The sequence below is a fragment of the Molothrus aeneus genome, chromosome 13 (assembly GCF_037042795.1).
Source record: "Molothrus aeneus isolate 106 chromosome 13, BPBGC_Maene_1.0, whole genome shotgun sequence".
NCBI lineage: Eukaryota > Metazoa > Chordata > Aves > Passeriformes > Icteridae > Molothrus > Molothrus aeneus.
Window position 1 is genome coordinate 11126417 of NC_089658.1, and position 15596 is coordinate 11142012.

Consider the following 15596-nt stretch of genomic DNA (forward strand, 5'->3'; position numbering starts at 1 on the left):
AAGGCCACTTTTGCTGAATAGATCAGCTTTCAGTGACAAAAACAATGCATGAATAATCTTGCTACTTCTCTATTGCTTGTTTAGCATTTATGTCTGTTAACATCGTTTTCTAGCAGAAGGAACAGAGAGAAGTTCCTTGGAACTAAGTGCAAACTACTCCTAGTTCCATAGGGTTTGTAGAGAACTCCAGTGAGAGAAAGGGGTGAGTAGCACTGATGCCTACTGCACACAAATGACAAGTCAATACATTTCTATTTTTTATATTTAGTTGAAAAGGATGAAAAGGAGGAGAAAGAAGAATAGGCAGTGATGGAAAGACATAATAATTACAAGCATTACAGAAAAGCCTCAAAATTAAGGAAGAAGTCTGGCATCAGAAGTACTTATCCAAATGCAGATAGAATCACTTTGGTTTTGTTTACCATCTCCTGCTTGGCTTAGTAATGTAGTAGTGACCAAACAAAGTGAGCAGCCCTGGAGGACGATGTAGTCTTTTGCCAGTTGCTCTCTATACAAGACAAATTTATGAGAAGAGAGCTGAATTCTTTACAAGGGAGCTGTCTACTAAAGATTCCTCTTAAGCTCATAGCAGTTCAGCTCTAGTTGAAGTAAGTGATAAACAGGAAAGCATAATGCATTGCTGAAGGTTTCTTCTCTCTGCAATCCCTAAAATCACCAGTTTTATTACTTCAAAGTCTTTTGAACCACTCAACAGAAATCAATGAACAGACAGACCTTTATTATTTAATCTGCAAATATTTAAATCCAAGACTGCTTTTATATACATGAAAAATATCTTTAATAGTTAAAAAAGTTTTAAGAAATAACCATAAATACAGCAAAGTTAGAGCAGCAGCTATTTCTATTGTTTTGAGATGGAACAATAATTTGGATCTGCTAAACTCCAAGTCTTAAACCAGCATCTACTCTTGATGTCTCAAAATTAGAATTCTTAAATAATATAAGAGTTTAAGCTAGCATAGGAAAACCTCACCTTAGCACCTTCATCCTCACACAAAGCAGGTCTTGAATTTGGAACTGAACACTTTGGCAAGGTAAAAGACAGTCAAAACACTACTCCAGCACTGAGAGAAATGTGCAGGCTCAGCTGCTCCCCTCCCCTCCTGCTCTCAGGTGGAAGTTTACTTCATGTGGCTCAAAGCCCTTCCTTTCCCCTGGGGCCAGCAGGAGGAGAGACAGAGTGACAGCAGTGCCCCTGGGCTGACTGTCCCCTCCTGAGGGTGACAGGACAGCATTCCATGGAGCACGGAGCTACCAGAGTGCCAGGGGGCTGCACAGTGGCCCATAACCAGCCTGCATGGAGATTTAGCACATAAATGCTCCAAGAGCAGGGAGTTTGATATGTTTTTCACTACAGTTGGGGCTTTCTAGCTTTGATTTTTGACTTAGCATTTGTTTCTCTCCAGCCCCTTAGAAAGCTGTTGGGACCAATCAAACAGTGCCAGCAGCACAGGTCACAGTACCTGCTCTGTCAGAATGAGATGCTTTTTCACATTTTCAGGATACATTTGTCTAAGTTAAGGCTGGCACAGCTCTGCTGTGATACATTGTACCTAGGAATATACAATACTGAAACAGGGACTTCCAGGTGCTAGACTAGAGGAACAGTACATTTAGTAACAGGAAGGAATATTTTTGACAACTTGCTTTTAATTCTAAAGTGTTTCACTCTAGGAAGTGATCCAGACCAGTTTTATGTATCTCTGCATCAGGATCTGAGCAGGAAACATTTCAGACCACTCATCACTCTTCAGGACAGTGTTTTACTTCAGACTTGCTCAAGGTGCAAAAGGTATGATCGGTCCCATGTTTCCCACTCAGGCTGGAAAAAGAAATTACCTTTGGAGAACTCCATGTCAGAATACTGAGAAAGCTGAGGCAGCCTCATGTTCTTTGTCAAGTATTTAACATCCTTCTAGGGCACGCGTTTAGAAGCTTTGTAAACTCTGTACCCTTCTGTTTCAGCAGGTCACAGAAACCAGATCCTTGTGTAAAAGTAAAAACAACTTCACGTGGAGCTTGTACTCTACTGCTCTTTGTATCAGTGAATCCAAGGCCAGGGTCCAGTATCAGAAGGCAGGAGATTCCATCATGTAATGGACAATTCTTCTCACAACGACGTCAGATGGAATATGTGAGTTCCAAATTCCAGATATGACAGAAGATATCAATACACATACAGTCTGTGTCACCTGGGACTGAGATGTGGTTTCAGATTATTGTCCACATTACATGACAGAACAGCTGGGATCTTCATTTTGCTGCAGAGAGAGAACATGAAAACATTAGGCTAATTAGCACGTGTACAAACTTAATATTTCACAGAAACTTAATATTTCTTGCTGGTTACCTACTTGAGCCTCATATAGGCAGGTAGGGTTTTTAGCACTTTGTACATTTAGTTACTTATTAATAAAGCAAAGTGGATTTTCAAAAGGCAGTACATGAACTGTACTACACAAGTCTTTAAGTCCATGCAATACATGAGCCTGTGCCTTCCTAAATGAAAGGCTGTCAAACTGCCCATCACTTCCTCTCTTCCCAAGCAGCAGAACCTTAATGGCATGCAGATACATGCTGCCCTTGTTAGGATGGTAGAAGCAGAAGCAAAACATGGAAACACTGCCTTCCTTTAAAGCACAGCATGCATTCTTCCCATTATTTTACTGCAGGCAACAAGCTAACTTCTGTTTACTAAGCAGCCATTTCAGTACTACCAAGGCAGCAAAAGCATATAGGTACTAATATCAAAAGTTTGACAGGAATTCAGCAGACAGGAATGGCATTAAAATTTGACTGAAAGTATTAGGATTGATTCTTACCATAAATGGCACACAACTGTATTGTAAAGTTGCTGATAAAACAGATTAGAAGTGTAAGGAAAAAAGTTACTTTTGCTTTCCATCACTGATTATTAAACAAGTCATGTAAGTAAATTCAAAAAATGTCTTTTAAAATAAAAAGAAGCCATCCTTTAGGAGAGGCCCTACTCTGAGTATGAAAAGAAGCTTGTATCACTAATAGCCCAAAGGGCAGAACAGCATTATAGACCTCCTCAATAGCCTATTTAACAGGGTCTCACCATCCTTCAGTGAGACTGAAAATATTACAAGAATGTGCATGCAAGTCAGGAGACTGACAAACATCCTTTAAGCCACTTGGTATTGTAGTAACAGATATTTACCCAGATTTTCTGTTTGAAAGGACAAAAAAAACAAAAAACCAGCAGGCAGTAACTGCCTGTTAAGGTACATTTTTTTCAGAAAGACAGTACTAAGGTACTTTTAAGTTCATTTTCAGACAGATACACTATGAAAATATCTAGGAAATAATAGTGGGAGTCTTAATCTAGTGCAGTAAGACGTGACCATCCTTGTAACTCTGTAGGATCAGTTTTAGGAAGAGCTGCAGTAGCTGAACATTTGTCAGCAGGAAGGAGAGAGTTTTTAGCTAAGCATCCCCTTGCTCTCATGCTTTGGAGTTTGTACCATAGTACTGTTTCAGGTCAAGACACAAACCAGCTTGAATCAAGTACAGTCTATAATTGTTTGGTTAGGACCAACTTAAAGCCCTCATATTAGTTGGTTTGGACCATTTCAGCAATTAAAGATAGCTAATAGTATATCAAAAAATGCATCAGATTAGACTTGTATTATGGTCAGTCAAAAGGCATTTGAGGTGGCTGGCTAGTCTTGCACAGGATATTACACCATGCAAGTTGGTAGCCAAAAGTTTGTAAGTATATTGACCTTAAGTTCACATTGAAATTGTCTTAAAAGCAATCTAGCGACACTGGAGTGTCAAGTCCCTTCATCCCACAGAAGTAGTTAGTGTTTGCATTCTGTTCTTGGGATAACAGCTTTAATTCACAGTCAGATATGTAGATGAAATGGACATTAAAGGTTGTATTTTCAGTGTGTCAATAATAAGATAGCAAATAATTAATGCTACTGTTTGATCATACTCAGAGAATAAGCAAAACTTCAGTTGCATTTCTGATGCAAAGCCATGCAAGCTACATCCTACATGGGACAAGAGACTGCAGCACTACTGATGAAGCAAGTTTTCTGTGAGGTGACAAGCATGATTCTCACCATCTCACCTGCTTAAGGATGCTCACAGGAACCACTATCATGAAACCAAACAACATTTCTTTTTTCTTCTTCTTTTGGTCTGACATCAAGAAAAACATTGAGAGTTGCAGGATATGAAGATTACTTGGAGAAGTATTTTCACTTAGTAAGGAAAAGAAATGGCCATTGAATGACTCTGCTGACAGCATATATTTAAGCTTCAGGTAGCTTACCTGAGATGCAAACTCTGCTTCACTTCCAGTTATTTCTTCATAATCATCATCTTGCTCACTTTCTTCTTCTCTGGGTACAAGCATTATCTTCCTCTCTGCAAGTTCCTAGAATACAATTGAATTGCCACCAAGACCCCACAGGAATTAAGCACAAACAAGTTTAGCATTAGGACAGTGGAAGCATTTTATTATTTCACTTACCTCACCATCATCTGTGATGAGTGTAACACCAATATTATCTCCAGTTCCCCAAGATTTCTGAGACCTCCAGACCAGATCACTAGGACCTGGGCTAACACCAGCAGCTGCACCCCAGATCTGCAACAGATTTACAGTGACCTTCTGAAGAATCTTCTTCTATAGTTAGATTACAATTCAGCTGAACATATATAATTATTAAGCATTTTAATACCACAGACATCCAGTAGGAGAAACTGAACCACTGTAATCCCTGGCAAGTTAGTTCTTTTCAGGACTACCAAGAATGGTTGGTAAAGTTTTTCTGGCTGAAGATTGTAAAGCTGCAGAAAAGGCTGTTAACAGCTTCTGTCCAGTGTAGAGGTAGCCCTGCTTGGCCACACAGAGCATTTGGGTCACAGAGCCAAGTTATAGTCACAGACATGCTCAGGGCAGCAAGTTGAGCATGCAAGAGCCTCTCACCTGGAGTCACTCACTGATCTGTTGAACAAACTCCTCCACAGTTTGGAGTAGCAAGTGTAGAGTTCAGCTCTTTGATCACCATCGCATGTACTTAGAGTATGATTTCAGAGCTAGTCTTTCTCTTAGTGCTACAGATCATTGCTGACCTGGAGTAGGCTAAAAGTTTTAGCAGGAGTCTGAGTCTCCACACAACTTTTATCAAGTCACAGGAGTATGGGAAAACCTAAAAAAGCCCTAGAATACAATGATTCTGTTTACAATAGAGCACACTCCAGTCTGGGATGATCCAAGTTCAGTTCAAGCTTTAAAGGAAATGTAATTAGCATTTCAGATCAAGTTGCTTCAAGGACTTCAAGGATTTTCCCCCTATCTATTGACATAAATAAGAGCTTTAGTTCTTTAGACACTTGGAGTATCTATTTAGTTTTCCATTTTACAGGAATCTCTACTGACATGTAACGTAAGAACAACTCTGAGGAAGTTTTACAAACCCAATACCTACTGTAACTTCTTGGCCTGCCTGAAGAGTGAACCTTGAAGGAAACTTGTAATTCACATCTGCCACACTTCCAATGCGTCGTCTCAACACCCAGCCATGTAGAGATTGATCCTGTGAGACAAGAAATTTCTCTCAGCATTACAGACCAACACCAGATAATTCAAACACAAGGTTCTTTCCAGACTCATGGACCAGTTTTAATCCCACTCATGTAGCATACAAGTATTTGACAATTTTGAAGAAGCAGTTTGCCAACACCTTAAAACTTCATGGGCCATTCTGTATTTCAGGTACTTTAGTAATGGCTAAACTACAACCTATATGTTTGAAGTCCTGATGATGAACTCTAATAGTTCTGGATTTTCAAACTAAACTAGTGGAAGAATTAGCTAATGGGCCAGATAAACCCTCTGCATAGATTAGATATCACCAACTCTATTCAACCTTTTAGCTGTTTTAAGTATTTTCAACTAATGCAAAGCCATCTTGATCCAATTTACTAGAGCACCCTATTTAGTTCATCAAGGGTGAGTGGTACTCCTGGTAGTGCTAGTGTGAATCTGATGACAAACAGCTGAAGGTGTTCAATTTCTGCATAATAGAAGCCCCTGCACCTCTACCCAAAAGCACCTCCCAGACAGCCCTGGGAACAGAGCACCTGCAGTACCAAAAGGTCAGTCTCTAGTCTGTCACTAAGCCAAAGCCATCCCTGAGCAGTCATACATTACAATGCAGACTTGAAATGGGAGTACCTCATTAGAGTGGTTTTTAAGCCTGACAAATTTCCCATCTGCATCAATCTCTTCAATAGATATATTTCCAGTAGCTGAAACATGCTGAATAGTCTTAAGTGCAGCACTATGCTCCCTCTTCTTGGTTTCTTTGATTTTCCTTTTCTTCCCATGCAGGTATCGTCGGCCCTGACTTGCTGCTTGAGTTGCTGTGCTGTGTGAAGATGGACTGGGTGACAGCTTTAGCCTAGAAGGGAGTCAGATAACATTCACCTGAGTACCTGATGTGCTTTGCTTCTTCTCATACCTACCCCCTCCCTCTACATCCAAGCCTCACAGCTTCCTACATCCAAGCTTTCCATGGAGTCTTGAATACAAAATTTTACTTTTATTGGCAAGAGTAGCTAAGTGGTTTGTTTCCTTTGGAAGACAGCCCCAGAGTCCAGAGCAGTTATATTGATAAGGGAAGATTCACAACTGCACTAAATATTCCTTTAAAGTCTCAACAGACACAAGCTTTAGTGAAAGTAATTTTTTGACCTTCCCTAGCATGTATTGAGAGTTCGTGTTTTCACCATGCACACATAGACAGGAGTTCATCCAAGTTCCCAGCTTTGTTCATGGAACTTGAATGCTCTTTATTTCTAAGATGTAGGACATAACTTTGAGAAAGTTGAGGAATGTTTAATGGACCTTTGAATTTTATCAGCTGGATTTATGATGTTACTTCATCTTACTATACCATGTGGTAGATATAAATGGATAGGGATATAAATGCCATTTACAGAAGATGATGCTTCAGTAACTAAATTACTCTATTAATGACATGCTTAATGTTTGTTTGTTCTCCCTCCACATTCTGAAGGATAGAGAGTTAGTGTAGAGGTCTTGAATGAAGCAAGTTCTCATAATGAAGATCTTGTCATAGCCTACCTATGTTCCTCTCCTTCCAACATCTTTCTGTACGCATTTATTTCCAAGTCTAGAGCCAGTTTCACATCTAAGAGCTGCTCATACTCTTCCAGCTGTGCTTGTGCCTGCTTCTGAACTTGTGCCATTTCTTCCTCCTTTTCAGCCATACGCCGTCGATGGAGATCACGATCGTAATCCAGCAAATTCTGTAGCTCCTTTATTTTGCTCTCCAAAGCAACATTCTAAAAGTAGGGGGAGAGGGGAAAAAAAAATCAAACCATAAGCAAAGATTAGAGAGAAGAAGCCAGTATTTTGAATTGAGAATATATTGAGAATATATTAAAATAATTATAAGGTTATACAAATAAAGACAGAACCTGGCTTTGATATTGATTAACTTGAGAAATCAGAATATCAACTCTCTTCTGTGTTTCCATCAGCTCCTCCCGAGCAGCATTGGCAAACTCACAGTTCCTTGCTGCAGTTAGCTGGGCATTCTCCACCTGTGAAAAAGTCACTGTTAGTCCTGAGTTGCACATTATCATGTATTATAAACAAGGAACACCAAGTAATTTTCACCTGCTACACATGGAAATAGTTATCATTCACTGAAGTGTGCAGATACCAATAAAGTCCAGGTCAGAAAGTTCTGTATTGCTTTCCAGGGTAGTTTACACAAGTTTGACATTTAGGTCAGAAAAAGTCAGCAATAATTAGGTAGTGAAAATTTCTGGATTAGGATATTTCAGTTAATAATGTATGAGGACTTTGTATGGATATTAAGTAAATTGATTCTCCAGAAGACCAATGGAGAATATGTTTAGAAGCTGCTTGTCAAAGTGTAGAACTGCAGGATAATGGGTGCACAAATCAAACTATTATCACTCTTCCCCAAAAGGTCTATTATTAAAGAGTTCCTGCATCTTTACAAGCAGCATTGAATTGCTCTACAAATACCTCAATCTTGAGATATCCCAAGAAAGGATAAAGTGCTCCTTCCTACAGAATTTTTAGTGGAAACAAAACACAGGCACCCAAAGGGATTCCCTGAGTTGGCATGCAAGCTGGTGTGTAGGAAAAGTTAGATTTTATTCAAGACTGAAATTGCTTAATACAAACATAACACACCTTGGTCCTGAATCTGTCAGAAGTCTGAAATATGATCAACTTCTAATCCTTCCCTGTATTTATGCCTGAACCAGTTTTATTTGGGATCAAATGTTTGCAGAAATCCTACTGTCAAATTTGACTGCTTTGAAATTCCATAACAACTTAGCCAAGAAGCTGTGCAGTGAATGCAGGGGCTCCATCTATCAGCTGTCTTTGACAGTGTGACCTTAATTATGTCAAGGTGCAGAGAATTTCAGTTTTGTTTTACTGTCATCTTTTCCAAACTCACCTTTGCACTGAATGTTCGCTCCATCTCCTCTTTGTAGCCTTGAATTTGTTCTTCATGCTGTTTTCTGAGCCCCTGCAGAGCATCTGAGAGCTTGCTCTCAAATTCCCTTTGACGACCAGATTCTACTTCTGCTATCCTGCTCTCATGGACTCTTTTTGTCTCCTTGAGCTCCTAGAAGAAATTTCTCAGAGGATAAACAAGCCAATACAGTTTGAAACTGGATTTAGTGTGCCAGCTTCACAAATCCATCCCTGTTGAAGCAGATTTATCATTGAGTACACAGTAATTCATCTTTATGCATATCTTACTCATCCATTAAGTCTAGCACATCCACCTTGCTGCCTCACTGTTGTTTTTCCACCTCACTGCCAACATTGCTTAAACTAAAATGTAGTAAATATTTAATTTGCAAGACTAATTCTTTGAACTAGATAGATTCTGTTTGGTTTTTTAACTTAGAACACATGCATATACAGTTCAGTTTCTTTAAGCACTGTTACTTCACCTATTCTTGTTTTATTCAAAAAGTAATAGCAGTTAGTTAGAAAAATGAGAATTCTCTATCAAACCATACACTTTGAGATTCCTACCAGTAAGAAGGAAGCTGGTTTACATTCATATATCAATTATTCATTTAGTTGTATGTACTGACTTCTCTCACAAGGGTTACCAGACACCTCTGAGAAGTGCTAAGAAATTTGGGAACACAAGTTGCTTAAAGGAGATTTAACTTCTTTTACGTTAGGCTTCAAGTAAACATCTGGAATAATTTAACAGTAACTAATATATGCACTATCACCTACACAAAATAATATATTGGGATTTCAGTTCTCTTTAGAAGAGCAGCCTAAGAAATTTCTCATATCCCAGATACTTATTGGTACTATGCTAGTTAACATGAGGCTAAGTACTTTCTTGAGCCTTCCTATTTAGGTGGATGTTATGAGCTGATGGGCTGCCACAGGTTGCTAGTTACCTTTTTAGAGAAAAAAGCAATGTTAAGATGGGCTTTAAGTGCATCCAAGGATCATGGATACCTAAAAAGATGCCTTGTTAATAAGCTAAAACATACATCTTCATGAAGGCGCTTCTGGAACGTCATTTCTTCCTGCAATGTTTTCATATGGTTTTCTAGGTCCACCCTCCTCAACATTTCACTGTGGAGATGCTTTTTAGTATCCTCCAGTGACAGATTCAGCTAGAAAAGACAGACAACAGGGTTATCAAAATTAAGAGGTATTTTTTCAAATTAGGCAGCCAATTTATTACACGTCATTCAACTTAATTACCCCAGCAATCAAAACACACTGGTTGAGTGAATTGGGTTACTTTGTGTACTCTTATGTCAGTGGGATCCAAATATCAGCAACACATAGAATCCTATTTAGTTGTTATGTAGACTAGATTTTCCTCAAGGCAAATATAGAACTGCTGTTAATCTCACCGCTAAATTTGACTCCTCAAAGTAGACTTCTCATGAATCAATTGTACTATCCATATATATTCCTCCCCTTTAAACTGTAATTATTCCAAACTTCTTCCTACTAATATAATTTTTTGATACTTAATCCTCCAAATACAGTCTATGTTGACAAATTAATATACACTTTCAGTATTATACACTTCCCTGATGCGTTAGAGAATGCTACAGGGACTATAGCAGAACATTTCATCTTGCTTTGACTTTGGAACAAGAAACATTACATCCTATGGTCATAGAATTAAAGGTACCTACAACAGGTGGAAGTTTTAAGGAAACCACCATCAGTAGCATTTGCTGTCAGCAAGGTTTTTGTCCACCTGTCACGGTCATAGTTACCAGGCCTTCTCTGCTTTTAAATATCAATAATTAATTGAGGAAAATGAAGCAAAAACTGCAGGAGGAAAAACAAAGTTTAGATTCCAACAGCAAGCCTTACACTGAGTACGTGATCCTTTAATTCACGGAGCTCATTCTCCAAAGTCCGGTTCTCATTCAGGGCTGTTGCTAAATCAGCTTCCTTCGCATTTAGCTGGGCATCGAGGTCTCTCACACGAGCCTGGGCCACGTTTAAATCGCTTTCTTTTTTGGAATTCCTACAGGAGAGTTTTACTCAGTTAAGTGCAGCTAGCATGGGAGAATTTTTCCTCAATGTGTTTCCCTTCAGAGGGGTCTGCGGTTAAAGACAGGAGAGGTTTGTCAGGCTCGCGGTGAGAGCAGAAAACAAGCCAGACAGGGCCCTCCGACAAGCATCATTTGTTATACCGGAGAGATTCCTGACCCATTTTCCAGCTCGTTCAGAGCGAAGCCCAAGCGGAAGCCAGCTATTTTCCACGGCATTCCCTAGGGGAGAGGGAAGGGACGGCACAGGCCCCCGGCTGCACGGGGAGAGCTGGGCACGCTCAGCGACCGGGGCCGGACAATCCCGCACGGACACCCCCGCAGCAGAGGCGGGGCTGGGGCCGCAGGGAGCGCCTCAGAGCCCCGGGCAGCCCGGGCCGGGCCGGGCCGTGAGGGCAGCTCGGGTCCCTCACGGGGCGGAGCGCAGCTGCCGGCGGTGCCGCTCCTCCTCCCCGCAGTACACAGGGAGCTTTGTCCCCCGGAGGCCACCGGCCGGCCCGGGGAGCTGCCCCGCCGGGGCTCTGCCTCCTGCGGCCCCTCAGCCACCGCCGCGAGGGACTCCGTCCCCTCCCTCACACCGCAGAGCAGGTACAGGGTGAGGGGAGCTTGGCTTTCAGAGCAAATATCCATCATCAAATACCCATATCATCTCCAGAGCAATACCCAGGCAGTGGAACCGCACGTACCACCTGGATGGCCATCGCCCTTCAGTGGCCATCGGCACCACAGTGGAGAAAGGAGAGAAGGGCCCACAACGAGCTCCTGTCAGGGAAGAACACTGCCATAATTCCCCAGACTGCTCCAACTTTTAAAATCCTGCCAGTTGCCTGCCCACTATCCAGAGACAGAGTCCCTGCTCAAAACTTGTATTTGAGATTACAAAGAGTAAAGGAAGTCCTCAATTTATATTGCCAACACCAGCTCTGCCAAGTGGCAAAGTTGTGTCAACTCATACAACGGATACAATTCCAGTGGATAACTGAGACCAGTTGGCAAGAGTCCAAAGTAATTCTGCAGGATTGATCAACTTCAGAAAGCTTGAACTGCAAGGAAAGATTGGAAAATACTAAGGGTTGTTTAGTCTAGAGAAGGGAATAGTGACAAGAGACAGAACAATTTTTAAATACATGAAGGACCGCTGCATAGAGTTAGGGAATCTGTTTTCCATGCCTATTGCAGGAAAGACAGGAAGCTCCAGGCTTAAATTGCAGGGAGGAATACGTGGGTTAGATGTTAGGGAGAGGAAACTGGCAGTTCACCACTGAAGTACACTGCCTGGGGGGGATATTCTGGAGTCTCCATCATCTGGAATTTAAAATAAGGGTTACACAGAATCTGCTGGAAAAGATACAGGTATGGCTGGTTCCAGCACAGGCCTGGGGAATGTGGCTACATCAGGTGCTTGCTCAAGGCCTTTTCTAGCCCTGCTCCTCAGAGGCATTTGTTGACTGTGTTGTGCTAGAAGTTATTTACTCTTTACTCAGACTCTAGGAGAAACATAGCTCTACTAACAGTGAAAAACAAGATAATGTGCTGCAGTTTGAGGTTTCTTTCTTTCCTAGATATTAATTATTTACCTTCCTTTTGGGGTCTCTGCTACCCCTATCAGTGTATTACGTATGATATTAAGTATGTCAATAACACTATGTAATACTGACTGTTTCATCCTACAATAATATAAATTTCATTCTGCAATCAAAGTGTGCGCAAAAAGAAATTTCATTAGTATCTCTTTTAAGAGTTCACTTTCCAATGTAAGCGTCTGACAGCCAGGCTCAGGTTTTCTGGATTCTTTCCTGAAAAATACTATTTTCAAAGAACCCTGGTGTGAGACATTTCATCTTTAAGAGCAACAAATTAACAAAACTGACTTTGACAAGAGCATTTACTACCCCTTTAATCCAAGTTTGGGGTTCAGAACACCACTTTACACCCATATGCAGCAAGCAGTGACAGTTACAGTACTCTGCCACATTCCATATACCAACCATTCCAGAGCTAAGTGTGGCCTACAGACTATCAATTACAAGCAAAAGCTTTAAGGCACTGCCAATCACATTCCTTGTAAATCAGGATGTCACATAGGCTTGAACTGGAGAATTTAAACAATTTTACCAAAAGATATCAGGTGTGTTTGAAACACACCGCAGTTCGTCAAGGCCAGAGGATGTCAGCAGCAGGTAGAGAATTCATTCTTACAACCTCAGCTGCTACACTGTGTTTGTTCAGCAGCAAAATGCACATCCACATTCCCTGGTGCAGAAAGGAACTTGTCTTGTCTTTCTCTGCTGTGTTATTGCAGTTGCTTTGACCTTCCTGAGGCTCTGAATTCAACCAATATGCTTATCTACAACTCCTCCTCCCCAAACGTCTTTCACCTGCTTCCAGTCACCATTGTTTAAGTAGTAAGAAAAAAAACCAAATGCAATCAATTTATTGTTGTCAAAAACCTTGAGTCTCTTAATTAGTGAATAATAAGGGCCAATAGTTAATGTTGTTGGGAAATGATCTAGTGACATTTCATTCTACAAGAGTTAAACAGCCCCCAGGTTATTTAGAGGGTGTGTATATATCTAAGGACACGATACCCTCAAAGTCTGTTCCAAGTCATCTGAGACATTTGCAGTTAGGCAGCCCAGATACAACACACATGAATATTAGGACTTCAGTCTAGTCCCTTCAGAAACCAATATGTACTATGTATCATTTCCCATGGGCTATAAATTTAACCACTTCTAAGACCTGGTTACTGTAAAGGAAAAAACCCAACCCAACAGTCTAGAGAATTGCATATCTGCCAAGTCTAAAGCTTTACAAACAAAGCCAGAGTTATGCAAACACAAAGAGCAGCGGAAAAGTCTTATAACAGGCATTACCCCTCTCCTCACTGTCCACTCAAGTGGCTGGTTAGATTTATGGTACAGATCTGTGAGCCAAAACCCAGCATGACAGACACAAGCCCAACAACTATGCAGCTTAAAACAGAAGCTTACAGTGAAAACGTGTTTGATTCCCAACTAGAACAGCTACTTGAGTCTATGAGGAGGCAATAGTTCCTCCAGGCATTAAAAGAAGAAGCTGGTGCCTGAATTTGCTCTGATACAGGTTTATAACAAGATGTAAGGGGACTGTGGACATCCAAATTATTACAAGTCTATAACTGATATGGGGATATAACAGGGCATTACAGCAGTGCTAGCAGGCTGTATATTTCTATAGAGGAAGCTTATTGGGATGGGACACTTGCTCACACACCTCTTCCTCCTTCTGGAGGATGGGACAGCACTAACATTGCCTTTGTTCAGGCTTGGTGAGCTTAGTCAAGGTGATTATTCCAGCCTCAGGACACACAGCTTACAAGAAAGCCAAGCTAAAACAGCAGGCAGCTCATGTCAGACTTAAAAGCCACTAGGAAAACTTCTGAGCAGAGCCAACCTGGACCAGGTAAGCCATTCTGCTCCCAGAAGTATCCTATCTTCTATCTGTATTCCCCTCTGTGCAAAGTCTGAGCTAAACAGCCCAAAAAAAAGATGCACTCTGATCCAAACAAACACTCCTTCCACTGCTCCATAACTCCCCATATAACTGCCATTACCTTCACTGTTTGTAAACACAGGTGTGGTGCCAAACCCCTGCAGCTACGCATTCATGGCCCAGAAGGGCGCCCAGAACTCCACGTTCTGCAGGAGTCCCACGCCCACCCCAGGCAGGTGCTGAGGTGACCCCATAGCATCGGGGGCGCTCAGCAGCGTCACCCCAGCACACCTCCGGAACAGGCATCAAGGAGTCTCCTAACCCCAGAGCGCAACACCTTCGGGATTATCACTCCTGCACGACCTGGACATGAAACATCACCGCACACTCCTCCCACAACCCACGGGCTGCTGCCAGCAGCATCCCCTTCCCCTCATCCCGCAAGAGCCCCGAAGAGGCGGCTCCCCGCGGTGTCTCCGGGCCAGGAGGCCTGCTCGGGGCCGGAGCACCGACCTGACGTGCAGTTGCCGGTGCTCCTCGCCAATCTTGCCCAGCTCCACCTGCAGCGTGGCCCGCTCGATGGCGATGTCGTCCAGCGCCCGGCGGGCGTCGGCCAGCTCCGCCTCGTAGCGGAGCCGCAGGCAGCCCATCTCCCGGTCGCTGCCCGCCTGGTGCTCGCTCAGCCGCTGCTGCAGCACCGACTTGTCGGCCTCCAGCGCCCGCACCCGCTCGATGTAGGCGGCCAGGCGGTCATTGAGCTGCCGCAGCTCCTCCTTCTCCTGCAGCCGGCTCAGCCGCGCCGGGCTCAGCGAGGACTCGGCCGTGCGGCTGACGGAGCGGCTCCCGCCGGCCGGCGCGGTGGGCAGCGCCGTGGCCATGGCAGCCTCCGCTCCGGGCCCCGCCGCCGCTGCCGGGACCGCCCCGCGCAGGACACCCAGCGCCGCCGCCGCCCCGGTATAAATAGCCTGCAGCTGCCGCCGGCCCGCGCCCAGGGTGGGCAGCTTAAAGGGCTCGGGCTGCGCCCTGCGGCCGCCCCGGCCCGGCCGAGCCCCGGAGAAAACACTTTGTTTCTTAGTTTTTTTTTTCCTCCCCCAGCCCCCCCCCCTCCGCTTTATCTTTCATACGTGCTTTGCTGCATCTTATCAGTCCAATGGTGCTGCCCGGAGAAAGAAAAACCTACCACAGCCCTGCGTTCTCGCAGACCGGTGCAAGGGGTCGGGGCGAAACCAAAATCCCAGCTTTAGGAAGATGCATGACAGCTGCAGCGATGCTCACACTCCAGCATGCTGCTGCGTCAGTGCTCTGACTGTTGTGTCTAGGATTTTTTTTTTTTTTTTTGCAAATTGTTCAGCTGATGAAAATAACTGTTCTGCTCTCTGTGGGCGTTTTAGCTTTCCTGTCAGCCATCCCACTTATATGTTCTGCTTAAAAGCTGATGCGTAAGCAAAAGGAAGAATGGATGTAGAAAGAGAACCTGTATGAAGACAAATGTG

General features: G+C 42.9%; 1 protein-coding gene across 4 annotated transcripts; it reads right to left on the minus strand.

Annotated features, from left to right (window-relative positions):
- Positions 1-718: 718 nt before the first annotated feature.
- Positions 719-15391, minus strand: LOC136562045 (lamin-B3-like). 4 transcript variants are annotated; one of them, XR_010784458.1, is made up of 13 exons: positions 14617-14981; positions 10448-10604; positions 9601-9726; positions 8529-8699; positions 7507-7632; positions 7151-7371; positions 6239-6464; positions 5490-5597; positions 4529-4645; positions 4328-4432; positions 4124-4194; positions 2844-2875; positions 2211-2282 (listed from the first exon to the last, which is right to left on the minus strand). XR_010784458.1 is itself a non-coding variant. In XM_066558642.1 (12 exons), exons 1-12 carry the CDS (start codon positions 15355-15357, stop codon positions 2210-2212), a joined length of 1536 nt encoding a protein of 511 aa, XP_066414739.1. In that variant the 5' UTR covers positions 15358-15391; the 3' UTR covers positions 719-2209. The 4 variants fall into 4 exon arrangements, 3 of the variants coding, with proteins under 3 accessions (XP_066414739.1, XP_066414737.1, XP_066414738.1); XM_066558642.1 differs by lacking the exons at positions 4124-4194; positions 14617-14981 and adding an exon at positions 15284-15391 and having other exon boundaries at positions 719-2282; XM_066558640.1 differs by lacking the exon at positions 4124-4194 and having other exon boundaries at positions 719-2282.
- Positions 15392-15596: the final 205 nt, after the last annotated feature.

Coding starts and splice junctions, on each gene's coding strand:
- LOC136562045 (XM_066558640.1), bottom strand. CDS start 14,981: ATGGCCACGGCGCTGCCCACCGCGCCGGCCGGCGGGAGCCGCTCCGTC. Junction 5,598..6,238: donor TTAAAAACCACTCTAATGAG/GTACTCCCATTT, acceptor CTTGTCTCACAG/GATCAATCTCTACATGGCTG. Junction 2,283..2,843: donor ACAGTTGTGTGCCATTTATG/GTAAGAATCAAT, acceptor CTCTCTCTGCAG/CAAAATGAAGATCCCAGCTG.